The sequence below is a fragment of the Eurytemora carolleeae genome, unplaced genomic scaffold (genome assembly GCF_000591075.1).
Source record: "Eurytemora carolleeae unplaced genomic scaffold, Eaff_2.0 scaffold1662, whole genome shotgun sequence".
Classification (NCBI taxonomy): Eukaryota; Metazoa; Arthropoda; class Copepoda; order Calanoida; family Temoridae; genus Eurytemora; species Eurytemora carolleeae.
In genome coordinates, this window is record NW_019397570.1 from 37,455 (window position 1) to 57,656 (window position 20,202).

Genomic DNA, 20,202 nt, shown 5'->3' on the forward strand with positions numbered 1-20,202 from the left:
ACCTTAAATTTCAGTTTTCTTTGATTGTATGATTAAAAATGTTTTTATTATAATTGGAAGCTCTTCAATTTACAAACTTTATTCAAGTCTTCAATCTAAATAAGTCCGTGTCAGTATTGAGCTATACGGCATATTTATGTCCTCCCTGTAATTTTTCAGGGCCTAAATGAGTATTTACTCTTATATGTATAGAGCTTCTGACCGTATACCATGATTTACACACCCGGCGGATCAATGGAGAATGAATTAATAGTTTGGAGTTAGACTTTATACTCAGCCCAGATGCACTGAATCAACAGCAAATTTTTTTATCATTCTCTAGTTTAAGATTTGAAAAGTGTGAAAGCTCTGAGTTCTATATATATATATAGATATATATAGTTATATAGATATATATTGTTATAAAGATATATATAGTTTGATAATAAAGGGCAAGCGTCTCACTACAAACTAGACATAAAGGAGGAAGTTGAAATTATGTTAGGACTTGACCTTGACATTGTACCTCCTCCAGTTTTAATTTTACGCACAAGTCACACAAATCATTACTTTTAGTAAAAGTAAATTCAACATAAAGTCTTTAACCTTGTTGCACCGGCTAGTCCTGTCCATAGAGCTAGGTACAGTACAAACTGGGACTGGAAAGGTTGACTCGGCTCGGAAATTCAAATGTACTACGCGGCCAGTTAAGTATGAGAAAAGAAAACTTATCCGGTTCATCTGCTCAATAGCTCTTCAATATGAGGAGTCAGGATAGAAAACATTTACTTCAGCAGTTAACTCTAGTTTGATGTGATCTGAGATACATAAACTTATCTTCTCTACATTGTTTACTATATATAGCTCATTGATAATACAGCAGTAAGATATCAGTGCTGCACTTGAAGTTGAACGTATTAGTGAAGTTTACTCATTGTACAAATTAGATAAAGTTAGTTAATGAATTTTAACCATGAATCAAGTCCTGTTATTGAAGAAAGAAAGCTTTCAAAGACGACTTTTACTCCCTTTTTATTTTTACTTTATAATTTGGTTCGAAAAGGATTATTTAACATTTGTAAATATTCATAAAAACCTTAATATTTGTAAGTAGTTACACAAATAAGCCAATTTTTCAACAAAAACTGGCAAAAACGCGAGGCAGTAAATTGGATTAATCTGAGCTTGAGGGACATGTTTATACAATAATGTTTATAAAGAAAGTACTATTATAATAAAAGTATATTATTTATTTGGCTTTGTCAATATAAATAATGTTTTCATTTAATTCCCATCCTTTCATTTGGGACACCCTGAACACAAGATTATCTTAAAAGTAATGTTTTTTCTTTCTTTCATCAAAAGGTCTTTTCTTTCAGTAATTATTAAGCTTTTCAATCTACAGTGAGAACCAGAAAACAAATTGAATAGGAAGACGACTTTATAGGAATACTTAAGCGTATTACATACTGTTACAAAGCAAATAGTATTACTAAACACTTCTGAAATCACTAATTTAGTGAAATGGGTCTGTTTACACTGCACAATTGCTGTGTTTTATGCTCTTAAGGCTTTTAACCTGATTCTAAATGTCGTTTTCCTTTTTAAGATTTCAATGTTCCCGGGTACTGATACGGAACTACCTTTCCTTCATGGAACACTTGTAGTTCATGTACAGGAAGCAAAGGATCTACCAGATACAGATAGGTAACACAATTATACTTATTCATGGAACACTTGTAGTTCATGTACAGGAAATTGCAAAGATATAGAAATTAAAAAATTTGAGTTTGTGGCAAAGACTCAATTCCTTTATGTTGGCAACCCTTCAAAAAATAAATGAAGGAATTGTGACTAAACTTGTTTTTGTTTAAACTAGTGCCTGGTGGACCAGTAAAAAGAACGTAACTGATGCTTTTGCCAAGATAAGTATTCTCCCTGTTGGAACAACCCTGGCTAAAACTAAGGTAAGCTGTACCGTACTGTAAGTCGTACTGTACAATACTGTACAGTTTTGTACCGTACTGTACTGTAGCATGACAAGTACGCTGAAAGTGTAGTTTAAAATTAGTGATTGGTTGCAGAACATTATGTTCTGGCAAAAAACCAAATTAATTTGTTACAAAAAAGTTATTATTGCTGGGAAGTGAAAGCATTCTTTTAATCATATTTTTTCCAATATTTTAGAAAATTCATTGATTAATCCCGATTTTTCGATTCTATCAAGAAATATTTTCAGTTCTTCAAATTTTAATGACAGACTTTTTATGACAAAGGACATTTAATCCACTAAAATTTCTAATGTTTCATACGAAACTATTTTCACTTTGACATATTTCTAAGCTCAATGTTTGCAAAGAAATTGAGACTCATATTTGCTAAATCTAGATAAACATTGTAATTAGGAGTATATTGCTCAATATTTATTAAGGGAACCTATATCATTTTTACTGTTAACCTTTTTTATATACTGAGTTCAGCTAAACAATGAATTTAAAAGTAAATTTAATATTTTCCCAATCCAAGGTCGTTAATGATTCCATATTCCCAGCTTGGAATAAATAGTTTAATATATTCCTAGGTTGTTAATGATTCCCTATTCCGATGCAGCTTTGAATAAGTAGTTCAATGATTATCTATTCCCAGCATGGAATAAATAGTTTAATATATTCCTAGGTCGTTAATGATTCCCTATTCCCAGCTTGGAATGAAGAATTTAGTATTCCTGTTTGTCACAATGCGATCAACTTAAGGTAGATTTTGTGTACAATATAATAACAATATTAGTTAAATGATGCGATATGATAGTCTCATGGTCTCGGCAAAAAACCAGTTTTTGGGGGTAAATTAGAGAATATATGGGGTAATAATCGACGAATGCATAATCTACAATACTAATATTAAAGGGACTGTAAAGGAAAATGAAAGGGGGCATAGGATGAAACCTGAGAATCTCAGGCGTTAACCGATAAATATAAAACATCTATCTGATGTTCCTGTCTCGAGAAATTGATAAAAAACTGAGTCAAATTTATACGAAAGTTCATATATATGGAATTTTGTATAAAAGTTGTAGTATTAAACAGATCATATTCAACAAATATGCAACCAATCTGAAAACGACAATATCAAACAGGAGCCTGATAATTTCAGGTTTGCTCCTATTAAAATTTTAAAATTTTTATTTTGCATTTTTAATAGATATATAATTGATAATATTAATACATACAGTCCTAATAGTCCGTATTATGTCATCATGGAACTTCAGCCAATAGCATTGCAGTATCATTGTCATGTGATGCAGACGGAAATCACGTGAACAGCGAAATATGCCGAAGGCGGCCCACCCCCCCTAGTTTTGCCACTGGGAGATGCATCTATTTAATAACTTGCAATTTCAGAATCTATTTTACCATAATTTTCTATTATTTAAGGAAAAGCATCTGTACAAGTGATTCCATAATTTACATGCCCTCACATTATAAGACAAAAATGACTCTAAACATGATTTATATTGACGCTTAATTTAGATAGGGACATGTCTTATTCACCACGGTACCCTTTAAACATTTGTCTGATTATCAATGACGGAGATATCCCTGTTTTTCCAACTGAACATAGCTTATTTTCAATTATGATTAAGTAACATATGATTACAGGGTAGAGGTTTGTGACAGTGATTTCTGCTATGGCGGGGAACCAATCGGATATCTTGATATTCCGGCTATTCGTGAGTTTTTCATATTTTGATTATTCTTTTTTTTAAACAGTAATTTAAAATGATGCTATTTATGAGTATCTGATATATTAATGAGTTGTTGTTGTGATCTAGATACTGCAGGGTTATCCACAAACAACTTTAGAGATGACATGTAAGAAACTATTTCTAAGACAAGAGACCAATTTAATCATTAAACCAAGATATCTAAAAGAACGAGTTTCTTTCAGGTCGTCAATAAAGTCTTGTTCAACGTGAGTAACCTTGTAAATAGGAATAAATTTTTAGTTTTCACAAATACCAACAAATATATTTTTTTATAAATTAATTTTTACAATTTTATAAATCAAACAAGTTATAATCATATACAGGGTGTACCAATAAATATGGGAATAAAGTGACAAATACGAAATCGTCTTTGTTATGAATTAGCGTTGTATTACCTTATTTGCTAAAGTATATTTATGTAAACAGTAAAGGGCTGTTTTGTTTTTCTGCTAAACGTTGTATAGTATGTTTGTAACATTTCTGCAAGATAAACAGTGAAGAGGAACAACTGTACGGCTTTTGTATTGTGTACGGGAATTTCTCATTTTACGAAGTATAACACTAAGCAATCAAAATCAAATAGATTATTCAGTACCATCTATTTTATCAAAACATAAACAAAAAAATTCTTAACTCTAGCAGATTTCCTAGTATAGGCATCACCATGATAATTAAAAACATTATTTCCAAAGCCCATACTGTGACATACTGTATATCATAAAATAGATTGAAATGTTTTTACGTCTATTTTGCAGGACTGCTTGATGAGCCTGTTATAGATGAATGGTTTGATCTAGAGACTCCTGCAGGGGGGCAGGGATCTGTTAAAATAAAAGCAAGGTTGGGTTAAAGAGGAAAATATAAAGCTCTATGTAAATTTTATTTCTTTGATTTCCCTGTAGATATCAGCCATTTATTTCAAGTTAAAACGCAAAAAAAACATTTTTATGTTTATCTTTTTCATCATTTATCAAAATAATTACTTCTGAGTTCGTAGATTTTTCGAGTTTAAGGAATACCGTTAATAATACTTTCTTTTTGAATTTTTCAAAAAAAATTTTCAAAATGGACTCCAGGATTCAGATTGTATAAAAGTTGTCAAATAAAAAAAATTAATAGCAATAAAATACATAATCTTTGATATAAAAATACTTTCTTACAGTATTGTTGAAACGGAATAAGTGAATTTTTAAGTTCATGTAAAAAAACTGTTAAATGAATCCAAAAATAATAAGTTTTGTAAAATAGATTTATTTTTTGGGTTTCAAAGATAGAAGAAACAAAATCTCTTATCTTTGGCATTTGCAGTGCAGTGTTTAAACAAAGTTTTGTAATTTTAGATATTTTCAGAAATCATTTATAATTACATCTGGAACAGATATAGACGACATTTAGACTCAAGCTTTGACTTTAACTAGTCCATGGACATGAGACATGCAGCAATTGTGCAGTGTAAACAGACCAATTTCACTTGATAAGTAATTTAATAAGTTAATTTGCTTTGTAACAACATCCAATACACCTTTGGATTATTTTAACGTCGTTCTGCTATTTCAGTTTTCTGTTTCTCACTGTATCAACCACTTTTAATCAAATATCATGGCGCATGTAGATATAATAAAACTCACGGGCAGCCGTAGTACATTTGAATTTCCGAGCCGGGTCAACCTTTCCGGTTCCAGTTTGTAGCGTACCTAGCTTTATGGACATGACCAGCCGGTGCAACAAGGTTGACGTGGTCAGACTTTATGTTTCATATAGGTTGAATTTACTTTTACTAAAGGGACAGATGTGCGTGAACTGATAACTCGTACTTTTATTTAGCTTGAAGCCTAAAGATTGCTTTATTGAAGGCCATAAGAAGTTTTTACAAGAAAAAAACTATTTTCCGATCAGGTAAACATTTTTGTTTGTTTTTTAAAATTTACTTAATTTTTTTTTATTTAGGGAAAACAACAAGATGGTTTTATACCAGGATGCTGATACTCCTAAACTACCAATTTTTGAGGTAATTTAATAAAAATCTAAATATTTCGACAATTAAGATTTGTGTTTAGGGAGTTCTAAATCCTGATGGTTCGGAGTATACGCCAACAAGATGCTGGAGGGATTTATTCGATGCTATTGTAGCAGCAGAGAAAATTATATATATAGCAGGTACAGAAAATGTCGTCTTTATTTCTGTCGTCTTTTTTCTGTAATTTGTACATTTATTGATTGAAACTAGGTATTACAATGCTAATTCATAACAAAGACGATGTTGAATTCGTCACTGAATTCCCATGTTTTTGGGACACCCTGTATATACAGAGTTACCCACTAAGAAGGAGACTCTAACGACGACCTATAACTCTTAAAATATGTCGATCCCAAGGTTAAATTAAGTCTTCTACCTTGAATATAGTCTTTTAGCAATATAGCAAAGAAAGTAACAAGTTTAGAGTCGCAAGTATATTTATGAGTTTAAGAAAACAAACAGTATAAATTCTGTGCAGTCGTCTCTGAACTCTAAACTTGGGTAGCCCTGTACCTATTTGAATTTCAAAATAGATTTCATCTATTTTTATATTTTTATAATAAAGTTCCTATTTTTCTCAATAATTTTCCATCTATTTGATGTAATTTTCCATCAAATAGATACATTTAAATATATCTATTTAAATACTAAATACCTATCCGTAAAATACTAATTAAAACACTAAATATCTGTCAACGTTTTCTATCTATCTTTATTTACAGGGTTACCCACAAAAGATGCAACTTCAGAGACGACTGTGCGAAATTAACACTGTTTTTTTTTCTCTTACATTTAGGATTCTCTGTAACTGTAAATTTCTTTCTTTTCAAAATCATTAAAAATGCCATTTAAAGAGTGTATTATATACTTATATCATGCATGGGAAAATTCTTAATTAAACTTTGGAAACGTTTTCTTAAAACAGTTTCGTGTCGTATTCACAGTCTAATGATTAACCATAAATATTTGTTTCGAATACATGTTTTTGATTTGTCTAGGTGCGGGTTCTGTTGATGATCTGGAATGATCGAACTTCCGGTTATTTGTCACGTGGTGGGCAGATGGGGACTCATGATGAAATTACAGAGGAATACTTTGCGGATTCACAAGTCCAGGTTAGGATCATTAGGAATACCTCGCGGATTCACAAGTCCAGGTTAGGATCATTAGGGATACTTTGCGGATTCACAAGTCCAGGCTAGGATCATTAGGAATACTTTGCGGATTCACAAGTCTAGGTTGAGATCATTGGTAATACTTTGCTGATTCACAAGTCCAGGTTAGGAGCATTAGGAATACTTTGCTGATTCACAAGTCCAGGTTAGGATCATTAGGAATACTTTGCGGATACACAAGTCTAGGTTAAGATCATTAGGAATACTTTGCGGATTCACAAGTCCAGATCGAGATCACTTATGTTACAAATACACGTTCCAATCACCGGCTTATGTGACACGGGGCAAGTACCGACCCACCATAGGCCTAGTTTACCTCCCCCGCTATTGCTTGGTTAAGTGCATACCAGATAGAAAGAGAAGTTATTTTTGGGCAAAATTACTGGTATGGTTTTGTGACCTTGTAGCCTGTCTAATTTTAATTTTACGCTCACTGTATGAAAAAAGCTAACTTTTTGGATGCGTGTTAGAAATTCAAAACTTTTTCCTTCTCAGTAGCTCTTCAAAAAGATAGCAATAACCAATGTTATAATGCAAGGAAAGTTAATTGCAGTTGCGTATACTCTGCGAACATATTGAAACCAGTTCTCTCTGGCGGAATTTGTAAACAAGACTGGGTGCATCAGTACGTGTTCGTTTAAAATCTAAGAAGGTTAAAAGCATTAAATTTTGAACATTTTGATAATTCACATAATAGTTTCCGATGACGAGAATATTCTATTGATTTTTTATGTGCAAAGATGGATCCCATGTCAGGTCTCGACATCCGTTTATTGTTTACATAACCGCCCAGAGACAGTACACTGCAGTACAAAAGATGCGTACACCTCTAAAATAACTTTCCTTGCATTATAACCTTGGCTATGACAGGAAACAATCAAGATTCAAGATTTATGAAAATAAATGACTGGAATATATACCGTAACAAATTAAATACAACTTCCCCTTTGATTAAACTATGGCTTACAAAAATAACTATATTTAACCTTCATTCTCTTTTCAGGTTGCAAATGTACCAAGGAACGTTCTTCAGTGTAAATTTAATATTATTTTTAGCTTTAAAGAATTGAATCTTTGCCACTAATTCTGATTTTCTAATTCCTATAAATAAAACTCAATGTTGTAGATCTTAAAAATTAAAAAAATATGAATACAGTTATATCAAATAAATAATCTAAGTTTGAAATATCAAAGGTGTGTACACATCATCAGGTGGCAAAGTCATACGGATTAAAACATTTGAGTTTGTTACTAAGACTTAATTCTTTTATTAATCTTTAAGTTGCTTAAAGAAAGCCATGCACATTCAAATCAAAAGAAAAAAAATATGAAAAATGTTCTAAAGTTTGCATAAAAAATTTTATAAAAAAGAAAATTATAAATAGTTTTGTCAATTGTTTTTCTTCATTTTGTCTCATTTACAAATGTGTTCAAAATATTGTATTCTAAACAAAAATAAAATTTTCTTTTTTTCCATTTTTTGGAAATATTTATTTTTTTAAGCAAACTTTAACCTTATAAAGTTTAAAGTGTGGAAAGTTGAATGAAAAAAAATTTAGAAACAATTAACAAAACTTACTAAAAATGTGATTAACCTATTTTCTAATTAAAACTGAAAAATAACAGAGTGAGCGAGGGGGAACAGGTCGGAATAATGCAGGCGGAATTTGCAAAAACAAGTAAACTATAATCTTTTAAATAAAGCTCTTCGCTCATATATATATTATATATCACGGGCAGCCGTAGTACAGTTGAATTTCTGAGCCGGGTCAACCTTTCCGGTACCAGTTTGTACTGTACCTACTACCTAGCTCTATGGACAGGAATAGCCGGCGCAACAAGGTTGACGCGCTGTCTGACTTATGATTCATATAGGTTGAATTTACTTTTACTAAAGGGGCAGAGGTGCGTGATGAAGCTATTTTTTCTCAAAAAATTTTTTTTTTCAAAATTATTAAAAGCCACGCGTCGGGCAAAAGAAATATTTTCTTTTAAACATTTTAATTGGAATATCATTTCGAAATTATACAGATTATGATTAAAATATTTCACAAATATGGTTAATTTCAAACATTCTTTTCTTAGTTTTTAACAACATATTTGTGATATAAAAATAATTTTGATAAACCAAATATTCCGGATTCTTTAAACAGTTTATTTGATTTACATTTTTTTTTAATTCTTCATAAAACTTTTAATTTTTTTTTCTCCATAATTTCCAAATTAGTTTTAGAACAGATCTTGTTTTGCTTTGTTTTAATCCTTTAATTTTCTTTATGCACACAAATTTTTTTAGTTGAAATCAATATAAGTATATGTATACTGAATGGGAGGGAAAGAAAGTTTTTGTATGACGTACCGCTAGGTACTATATAGTTATATCAAAAAAAGGAATGGAAACAAAATTCGGAACTTTCCTAAAAGAAAGGCCGACATTTTTGTTTACTAGCGTTGTTTCATCCAGTCCGAGCCGGTACACCATGTACTACAGCGTAGTCCAGTCGTACTGTCCAATCTGGACTACCCAACGTAAACTCGACCCAGCTCGTTTTGTGCAACAAATGTAGCCTGGCAAAGATCACAGTGACTGTATACTATATATGCATTCATTCGTACTGTCCTGTCTGGACTACCCAGTGTATGATTCGACCCAGTATGTTTTTTGCAAGAAATATAGCCTGGGAAGATCACACTGGTTTATTTACTTGACCAACCTGTCTCAGTAAAATATTCGCTCCCCTCCCTTTTAAAAACTGTGATTTTTTTATATTCTAACTTCTCTTTTTCTCTGATTTGTTTTATCATAACTTCTGTTAAGTGTTCACCCATCATCAGAAGTTTGTTATAACAGACGCAGAAGATACAGAATCTGGGAAAAGGTATGTTTTATTTTACTGAAGGGAACTGCAAATATAAATGCTCGAAACAGGATTGGTAGATACACAGTTACAGGACAAATTATACAGTGTGATCAAGCATTACTGCAACAAAGTTTAACTTCAGAAATGGTTTAAAAGTCAATTAATATATGAACATTTTTACATTTTTTTTCAGTTTACAATAGAGCATTTACAAAAAAAGCGCTAAACATTAACATGCACCAAATGTTCGAAATGGCCACTATCAACTTTGACACATAATTCAGCTCTCTTCTTGAAGAGTTGATCGTTCCTGATGTGCTTTATTGTATGGATAGAGATGGATGGATGTAGTTGGCATTGCAAATTAATGATTTTTTTTACATATATTATAATGTTCTAAAGTAACGGATAGAAGAAAATTGCGAATTTTTAGATACATTTTCTGTGGATTTCTGAAGTCAGCCTTTGTTGCAGTAATACTTGATTAGACTGTGCTTTAGTTTAACAGAATTAGAAGAAAGTCTTTAAGTCATGGATTGATAGTTTGATTGACATTTTTTGAACTGCTAGAAATAAAAAAGGCCAGTCTATATAGATTGATGATTTGACAGACATATTTTAAATTGATAGAAATATGAAGATTGGTCAAGGGATGGTTTAGTAGTTCTTTATGGGACTGTTTACTGTACACATGTTTAAAATTTCCTTACATTCACAGAATGGCATATCAGATTCACAGTGGTACCCTTGAACCATTTTCTGAGCAAAGATGAATCCGATATTGTTTTGTTGAAGATTAAATACTTTTACTACTTTTGGGATCACATTAAAAAAGGTCTTCCATATTACTCTCTATAAGAAAGGTTTACTTAAACTTTTAGACTATAATATTCTAAATTTATTTTTCAATATAAAATCTTTATATAAATGTTCTAGACGTCTGGTGGCTTTCATTGGTGGTATTGACTTAACAGATGGAAGATTCGATGTAAGAAATAAACTAGAAATAAAGATATTTTGTTTAAATTTATTATTTTTTAATATTTAGAACCCTGAATATAATTTGTTTGATTATTCTAAAACACATTGGGAGGATTTCTATCAAAACTGTACTCCTGGAGCTACTCCTCAAACTGGTATAATTTATAACAACTCATAATGAACAAACTTATTTTAAGGAAAAAATATTTTCCAAAAACCCCTTTAAACAAAAATCATGAGAACATTTTGACCCAAAAAAAATTTCTCTCGTTAAAGTCATCGTCATACAAATCAATACAATGAAGACAATATTAAGGTTTAAATTTGATTTCTAACAAGTTAAAACATGGCATTTATGCACAAACAAGTTAAAACATGGCATTTATGCACAAACAAACTAAAACATGGCATTTATGCACAAACAAGTTAAAACATGGCATTTATGCACAAACAAACTAAAACATGGCATTTATGCACAAACAAACTAAAACATGGCATTTATGCACAAACAAACTAAAACATGGCATTTATGCACAAACAAACTAAAACATGGCATTTATGCACAAACAAACTAAAACATGGCATTTATGCACAAACAAACTAAAACATGGCATTTATGCACATGTCAAGGAAACAAAGTTATCAAATAACATTTATTCTAGTTTACTTGTAAACTTTTAGTTTGAAAAAGCCAGTAAACAATCAAAACTTGAATAAAAAATCTACTGTATTGTAGATAATCATTGTAGTTCATTAAATTTAGTCGTTTTAATATCCATATTTTATGCAATTCAGGGGGAAGAAAGTGAAATTTATAAAATACTTTTTGATCTGAAAGAATTTATTATTTTAAATATGCAAGTTCTACGCTACGACATATTTGGTTGAAAATATACAGATATTAAAAAATCAAAAATTGTGACAAAGACTCATGATTCCTTTTAAAAAATCACAATTTTCTTCTTTCAGGGAATCGGGGAGGAGGGTCACAAATAAACATATATAAACAAAAAACACAAATGGAATCAGTTATGGAGGGAGCTTCGTCTTAAACTCAGTTTGTTTGCCAACTAAATTAGAAATGAACAACGAAAAATAACTGAAAAAATATTCTACCATGCAATTCAGTCAACAATGGGTGAAGCTGAAAAGTCTGATTATATTTAAGCAAGTACAAAGGAATCGAGTTTTTGCCACAAACTCAAATGTTGTAATCCCTATATCTTTACAACCTGAAAGTGTAAGTCTTTGATTATTCATACTTGGATTACTTAATCTAACAGCATTCATAGTTTGAAATATCAATGGTCTAAACCATTGGGCTGCTAAGATTCAGGGATTATAAAGTTTGAGTTTGTGGCAAAAACTCAATTCCTTTAAAAGTAAAAAAAATTTAATTTTAATTATTAATTGGTAGGTCCACGTGAACCCTGGCATGATATACATGCTAGAGTAGAGGGTTCAATTGTTAAGGATATTCTTCATAATTTTACAGCTCGTTGGAGGAAACAGGCTTCTGATAAGGTGGGATCATTGTGTCTATCTATCTATTCATCTATCTATCTATCTATCTATCTATCTATTCTTCATAAATTTCATGCTCGTTCGTAGAAAAAGGCAGCAGGCAGAGGGGTGTAGAGAGGACAGAGGGGGGGGGGAAAGGGGGATTGATAAAATTGAATTGCAATTGGCAAGTTTCCTGGTTTAGTTACATTTTATGACATTTTTACCAATTTTTTCATTTATTTGCATCTCTACAAATTTGCATTTTGTGAGTTTTAATATCAAATCATGTTCCTGTTCAAGAAGTAAGACCAAAAGCCGGGCATTTTATATATTATTTTTGATAAAGTTTGAGGGGTTTACAGTTTTAAGTTAATTTAACTAATTTTAATTTAATAAAGGTATATGAAAAGATGTAAGGATTTGAAGATCAAAATTTGTTGCAAAAAATGCAAAAGAACTGTTTTTAAAAATTTGTAATAATTTCAAAAAGGGTTTCTGTCATTAAGAATTTACATGAATCAGCAAGATTGAAAAACAATTTATCCTGATTTTTGAATTATTTAAGGTTGGGAGTCTGTTTGAGATTTCAGATGATGAGTTTAATCTTGAATACTGTCCTCCAGTAGAGGATACAGACGGAGGTTACTGGAATATTCAACTACTCAGGTAATAAAATATATGAATGTACATGTATGCACATATCTTGAATACAGTCCTCCTCTAATAAAGCGAGGAAAGAAGGGTGTACAAATGATTGGAGTCTGGAAATCAGGATAAGCGTACCAAAATCAAAGAGAGCTAACTTCTTCATAATCTCTCTCATCTCTGCCTTAGATTAAGCCATTTCCGCCATCTGTCCGCCGGCGCCCCGTGCAGCTCAATTCTCTTTTCTCCCGTTATTCTGCCTGTCCCCCCTGCATTCTCATGAGATATGCCCCTCTTTTCCACAATTACAGTAGGACATTGTCCTTTTGTTGTTACTTCCGGTCTTCCTGTTTAGAGGCTTCTCCTTCCATTCTTCATACTTCCAGCAATCTCTCTTTTGATGTCTGGTCTTCTTGCAATATCATCTCAGCCTTCTCTTCATCATCTGACTAGTCCAATACCAGTCCAGGCAGAGCATTAACATCCATAGGGACTTGTTTTCACTTCGACATTTTATCAGACCTCGTGTTGTTTCCTGACTTTAGAAACTATATGTGCTCCTCAGGACTGCCATATCCTGTGAGGGAACCATTAGGTCTGTGTTGTAGGTCCTCAGGTTGACCAGCTGATGATCCAGAACAGCCTTAATTTAACTCTCGTGTAGTATATCTTTTGGCGTAATAAAGTGGCAGGTTTTCTTTAGTTCAGCATAATACAACCCAATAGCATTCTTGAACTCTACCAGGCTCCTCTTGGCTGGTGCATATGCTTGGACCCATTATCTCATCTTGTCCGTGTAATATTTCCAGGGATCTTCAAGTCTTCCCTGTTTCCGGGATACATATTCATGCTTTCTGCCTTCATCATCTTTCTCTTGCGAAAACTTCTTCAGCAATTCCGTCAAGAATTTGCTAATGCTAAACTTGAAGCTTGCAACAGCACTATCTCTTGTCTGGCTGACCCCGTGATGCAGGATAACAGCATTATCTTCACTTTATCATTGGGATTGTTTCCAAATGTGTCTTGTCTACAGTTTCTCACAACCCTCGAACACCATTTTGGGGCAGACTTTGTGAAATCTAATAGTCTCTTCTTATATCCAGCTGCAGCTCTGGTCCTGTCTGCACCCATCTGTAGAGTACCTCTTCTGCCTGTAATTATCTCTTGCAAGGGTTGTAAATATTCCTGTGTCTTATCCATTAACTTAGGCAGCTCCAGCATTGCTTTCACTCTGCAATTGGGTTGTGCGTTTCCGGTGTAGCATAGTTTTCCCATGTCTGTACATATCCCTTACTGCTCTGCTGCTGTTCTGTAGTTCTCAATTCCCCTTCAGGTATATTTTCCCTTGAGAGCGTTTCCCTTTCTATTCTGTTAAAAAATGATTTCACCGTACTCTTCTTTCTGAACTTTGGAGTTTCTGGCATTTAGCTTGGGTCTTACCGCTTTGTAGAAAATTATCTAAACTCGACTCTTTACTCCTTATCAGCTTAAATACGATGCTTCAATCTATCACAAACTCTGTCCTCTCAACCTATAAAGGTATATTCGATCCGTAAATAACAAGAGTCTGTGTTGAACTGTCTATATTTTTATATAAATAGGTTGCAGGTAAATAAGTTGACCGCAACTATAGGACAAGGAACTAAATGATGTATATTTACGGGTTACAAAGATATAAATGAAATAAGGTATTCTATTATATATATATAATATAGATATAGGAATTTGAAAATGATGGGTTTCATTTCCTTTGTTGTTTGTAGATCCATAACTGCAGATTCTTGCTACTTTGATGAGGATAGGATTGGGGCCTTGACTACTAAATCTGGAACATTGACTGAAGATTCCATTCTGGTAATAAATCAAAAAAATCCAGATTTCAGAAATAATTTTATATTTTTAATTTTAGAGGACCTATATTCAACAAATTCGTCTAGCTGACAACTTTATATATATTGGTATGGATTTATTAGATATTTTAATCATATGAAACTAATCTTTCAGAAAGACAATATTTTCTGCATTTAACATTTATTTTAAAGTTTATTAATATAAAGTTTATTTACCATTTTTTCTCCCAATTGACTAAATCAAGGCTTTATTATTCTTATTTTTTTTATCGTCAAAGGAATTGAGTCTTTGCCACAAACTCAAATTTGCTCACCTGTTTATCTTCATGCATCCTTGATGTTGTAACGTGTAACCCTTTGATATTTCAAATTTAAAGATTATTTGATCTAACAGAATTCACTGTTAGAAATATCTATGGTCAACGACAATGTAAAATTTGATTATAAAAGAATTCACTGTTATAAATATCGAAGATCAACGACAATGTAAAATTTGATTATAAAAGAATTCACTGTTATAAATATCGAAGATCAACGACAATGTGATATATGATTATAAAAGAATTCACTGTTTTAAATATCTAAGGTCTACGACAATGTAATATTTGATTATAAAAGAATTCACTGTTAGAAATATCTATTGTCTACGACAATGTGATATTTGAGTATAATAGAATTCACTGTTAGAAACATCGAAGATCAACGACATTGTGATATTTGATCATAATGGAATTCACTGTTAGAAATATCGAAGATCAAAGACAATGTGATATTTGATTTTAATAGAATTCCCTGTTAGAAATATCGAAGATCAACGACATTGTGATAAGAAAATCAGAGTTTGCGCCAAAGATCAACAAGTTTAATCCTCTGAAAAATTCTTTATTTTCACTAAACCATAATATACAGAACAATATAAAATTTAATGATTTTTTCTCGTAATTTTAGAAAATCAGTATTTTCTTGGTTCCGCATATTCTTGGGCTGAGGAGAGAGATACTCACTGCAGGCACACCATTCCGCGGGAAATTGTTTCTAAAATTACAGACAAAATTGTGGCAGGAGAAAGGTAACTCTTTTAGCTCATTTTGGCCAAAATTACTAACCCATTTTTCACTCAACAGTCGGATATTGAGTTACAATTGTTTCACACTCAACTCATGTACATTTGAATCTGACCTAGTCCTAGTTTGTACTGCCCCGCCAAGTACACCAACTTCACTATCAGACATACAGCAGGGGTCGATATAGTTGGCCTAGCTCTGTGTGCAGGGTTAGCCAGTGCAACAATCTTGATGCGGTCTGACTTTTATAGGCTGGATCTGGTTAAAATTACAATCATTAAAGCGGAAATTTAGCGTGTTCTCTTAGGAAAATTAAGAAAAATAATATCTGTAATAATTATTAAAAAATGCGTTGCCGTTACCTAATTTGTACTGCTGTTACAGGGATTTCCACCCTTCTGGGTAAAACAATAAACATTTGAATTAAAAGACAATTATTAAAGATGTATTTATAAAACCAAACACACAGTATATATACACCTATACCTCTGTATGTCTAGGTTTACTACCTATATAACAATACCTCTGTTTGCCTAGGTTTACTACCTATATATAACAATACCTCTGTATGCCTAGGTTTACTACCTATATATAACAATACCTCTGTATGCCTAGGTTTACTGCCTATATAACAATACCTCTGTATGCCAAGGTTTACTACCTATATAACTCATATAACAATACCTCTGTATGCCTAGGTTAACTACCTATATAACTCATATAACAATACCTCTGTAAGCCTAGGTTTACTGCCTATATATCAATACCTCTGTATGCCTAGGTTTACTGCCTATATAACAATACCACTGTATGCCTAGGTTTACTGCCCATATAACAATACCTCTGTATGCCTAGATTTACTGCCTATATATAACAATACCTCTGTAATTAATTAACCCTCCATTTGTTGAATGGGATGCCAGATTCAAAACGGAATTCTTTCTTCAATCAAGCATGAATGAGATATCCATTTTTTTTAAAAAACTGATTATTTTCATTTGAGGTTTCTCTGCCAAAGTAACCTTCGCACTTCTTACTTTAGAATCAACGGGGAAATTTTTGAAATTTTACACATGTCAAGCAAGGAAAAAAGATGTTTTATTTAGAGGACAATCTAAAGTTAATATGAAAGTTTTAATCTATGTTTGAAAATATGAAATAGACTTTTAAAATAACCTCATACTTGGTTCATATAAATATATCAGTATGATAGAAGAGAGAAAACTCTTACATTTTGTTAATTTCGAACTAATTGTTCGAATTTTCAAAAATTCTTTCGGTAATTCGACATAATGAACAAATATTAGGATTCACTAACAAAGTAGAAGTCTTTATTTTCAAACTTTAAAAACTGGCTTTTGCAATTATAAATATTATTAAGAAACATTTAGAGATTCTGAGATTGCTGTTGGGGCAACACAGATTGATTTTCAAGCTGAAGATCATTGCGGAGAACCTAGGTATTTCTAGCTTATTTTTGCAGAATTCAAATTGTATTTTAAAGTTTCTTGTAACTGTAACAGGCTTTATTTGTCTACTAAATTGGGAACCCAGTTCCGCCTGAAAACACAACTTTCTCTTAAAACACAACTTTCTCTAAAAGTCAACAAAATGAACTTTGACATTTTAAACCAAGCTAAGAACATTCCCATGATTCTAATGAATTCAATTTTTTTTAGATGGTTCATAAGCTATGATCGGACACAAAAACAAACAATTTAAAACTGTATATTTCGGTCTGGGTTTACCCTCGTCAGTTCTTGAGATTGTTTCTCTCATGAAGACAAACAAACAGAAATTACTTCTCCCATGCAGATAGAGTAATAACCTGTTTGTTTGTTTGGATGTCCGATCATAACACATAACCCCCCGGACCGATTTGCCTTAAATTTTGATGGGGGAACTCGGGAGAACCACGGCCGGAAATGTACTTAGTTTGGTTTTTTTTCTAGGGTCGTCTTTCATAGAGAAATATAGCTAAATCTTAATTTACTACCAATTGCGGGTAAACGGCTGTGTTCCCAGTATTTGTATAGAATCAGATAGAGAGTTGCGCAATAGGTGCACAAACGGAACACCAATTGCACAAATTCATTTTTTCGAATTTGTGTGTGATTTATGCGAAAGTAGCATTAAAGGAGGCAGGCCGCCCTCTCAAAGTTTTACAAAAGATTACATTTTTTCGTATTATTCAACTTTTTATGAAGTTTCTAATATTTTTTTAGTGATTTAAAATTATTTATAATTTTTTCTAGTTTGATTTGTTTTGTGAAAAAACAACATGAACAAGGAAAGAAAATATTCAACAGGATCAAATTGTTAATTTTTTTCGTTAATTTTTTTTCTCGAGAAACTCTAGGATGGCCATTTTAGGTAATACTTCAAAGAGAACGAGAATCTTCTTATATTATTCCAAGCCTGAAAAGTTAATGGTTAGAGTTAATGTTATTAAACCCTCAATGTTTCTATCTGCCAGACTTTCCTATACATTTTAGTAAAGGATATATAAGGTTTGATAGAATAAGCCGTAAAATCACCCAGAAGCTATTCTGCGCCTATACATTTTTCGAAATGTGTAATCTACAATCAAAATTGAACGAACCTTTTTTGCAGAGTACAGGTTCAGATGCTCATCCTACAGACTATTTGATGTTCTTCTCTCCCTGTAAAGCGGAAAGTCCAGATATGGTAAAAGAAATTTTTAATAAAGGATTTAGTTGTCAAGCGAACAGGTTTTTTATGCATCGTAATAATAACTAGCGGAATAGACCGGCGTTGCTCGTGGAATAAAAAATTGAATTTCTGAAGAAATAAAAAAACCAATTTTGAATTATTTTAGCTTTTCTTACACCAGGATACCCATGGGTTCCCAAAAAAAGATTCAGTCAATTTGGTCCAGTATATTTATAAATATATTTATTTGAGTGAAGAGCCAATATTATTTAGATTTACTAAATAATATATTTAATATCCTTTATCAGTAAACTATATACTAAGTGTACACTCAGGCTAATACACACGGAGAGGTAGCTAAGATCCAGCCCCACTGGTTGAGACCTACAAGAGGTTTTTACAGAAAATTAAAAAAAGGAAACTTGTAAGGTGTAAAAAAAACTGTTAAAGATGTATAAAAATATATAAACACCTTCAAATATGTTTTAGTTAACTGTACAGTATGTTTGCAATTGCAATCCTCCTGGATTTTCCATTCTGGAGGGATGATTTTGAAACATGGTTTTTAAAATCAATAAATTAAACTAATTGATTCTACAATGGCTTCCATCGATAATTTCTTTTGATAAATATGATCCTTTACCTGGCTGTCATTTGTTTACTGTAGAATTTTTGTTTCTTTTTACTTTTCGTTATTAAGAAATTTTTAAAAACCAATTTATCAATCAACCCTCCAGAATAGACAATTCAGCAGGATTTAAAAAATTGAATTTGCGTTCTTACTGAACCATTTGCCGTCGGTAAAAACGTTTCATAGACCTAAATGGATCCTGAAAAATGTCTCTTCAATTTACTGGACTCTCAACCTGTCTGTACTCTGTATACTATGTCCAGTCGGTCACTCCTTTTAAGGTTCCTGAAGGACTGATTGACCCTGAACCTGGGACACCTGCTGCAGCTGCAAAGAACTCCCTCCGCCACCCGATCTATGTTCATTCTAAACTAATGATTGTAGATGATGATTATATTATTCTTGGCTCTGCAAATATCAACCAAAGATCAATGTCGGGTTCCAGGTATTGAATTATAGAAATTTATTGTTTTTGTATTTTTAAAACGTAATTGTTAATTAACCCTCCATTTGTTGAATGGGATGCCAGATTCAAAACGGAATTCTTTTAAAATAACCTCATACTTGGTTCATATAAATATATCAGTATGATAGAAGAGAGAAAATGCTTACATTTTGTTAATGATTTCGAACTAATTGTTCGAATTTTCAAAAATTCTTTCGGTAATTCGACATAATGAACAAATATTAGGGATTCATCTAACAAAGTAGAAGTCTTTATTTTCAAACTTTAAAAACTGGCTTTTGCAATTATAAATATTATTAAGAAACATTTAGAGATTCTGAGATAGCTGTTGGGGCAACACAGATTGATTTTCAAGCTGAAGATCATTGCGGAGAACCTAGGTAACTTTTAAAATAACCTCATACTTGGTTCATATAAATATATCAGTATGATAGAAGAGAGAAAACTCTTACATTTTGTTAATTTCGAACTAATTGTTCGAATTTTCAAAAATTCTTTCGGTAATTCGACATAATGAACAAATATTAGGATTTAGTAGAAGTCTTTATTTTTTTTGAAAACTGGCTTTTGCAATTATAAATATTATTA

The 20,202-nt window shown here is 32.0% G+C and overlaps 1 protein-coding gene across 1 annotated transcript; it reads left to right on the forward strand.

The window, feature by feature from the left end:
* Nucleotides 1–1,524: 1,524 nt before the first annotated feature.
* Nucleotides 1,525–19,998, forward strand: LOC111714975 (phospholipase D alpha 1). The gene is made up of 26 exons (XM_023490202.1): nt 1,525–1,686; nt 1,859–1,946; nt 2,656–2,732; nt 3,639–3,709; nt 4,501–4,585; nt 5,570–5,641; nt 5,693–5,753; nt 5,803–5,902; nt 6,559–6,572; nt 6,761–6,877; nt 7,941–7,957; nt 8,564–8,616; nt 9,756–9,816; nt 10,735–10,786; nt 10,847–10,934; nt 12,197–12,303; nt 12,851–12,951; nt 14,694–14,784; nt 14,840–14,888; nt 15,729–15,849; nt 16,626–16,652; nt 17,236–17,304; nt 18,204–18,217; nt 18,282–18,532; nt 19,430–19,593; nt 19,926–19,998. Exons 1-26 carry the CDS (start codon nt 1,595–1,597, stop codon nt 19,996–19,998), a joined length of 2,115 nt encoding a protein of 704 aa, XP_023345970.1. The 5' UTR covers nt 1,525–1,594.
* The last annotated feature ends 204 nt before the right edge of the window (nt 19,999–20,202 follow it).

Bases quoted from the DNA above. Each gene is read 5' to 3' on its own strand.
- LOC111714975 (XM_023490202.1), top strand. From the start codon at position 1,595: ATGTTCCCGGGTACTGATACGGAACTACCTTTCCTTCATGGAACACTT. The intron at 14,889-15,728 runs GTATGGATTTAT...TCGTAATTTTAG, and splicing joins TGACAACTTTATATATATTG to AAAATCAGTATTTTCTTGGT. The intron at 15,850-16,625 runs GTAACTCTTTTA...CTGTATGCCTAG, and splicing joins AAAATTGTGGCAGGAGAAAG to GTTTACTGCCTATATAACAA.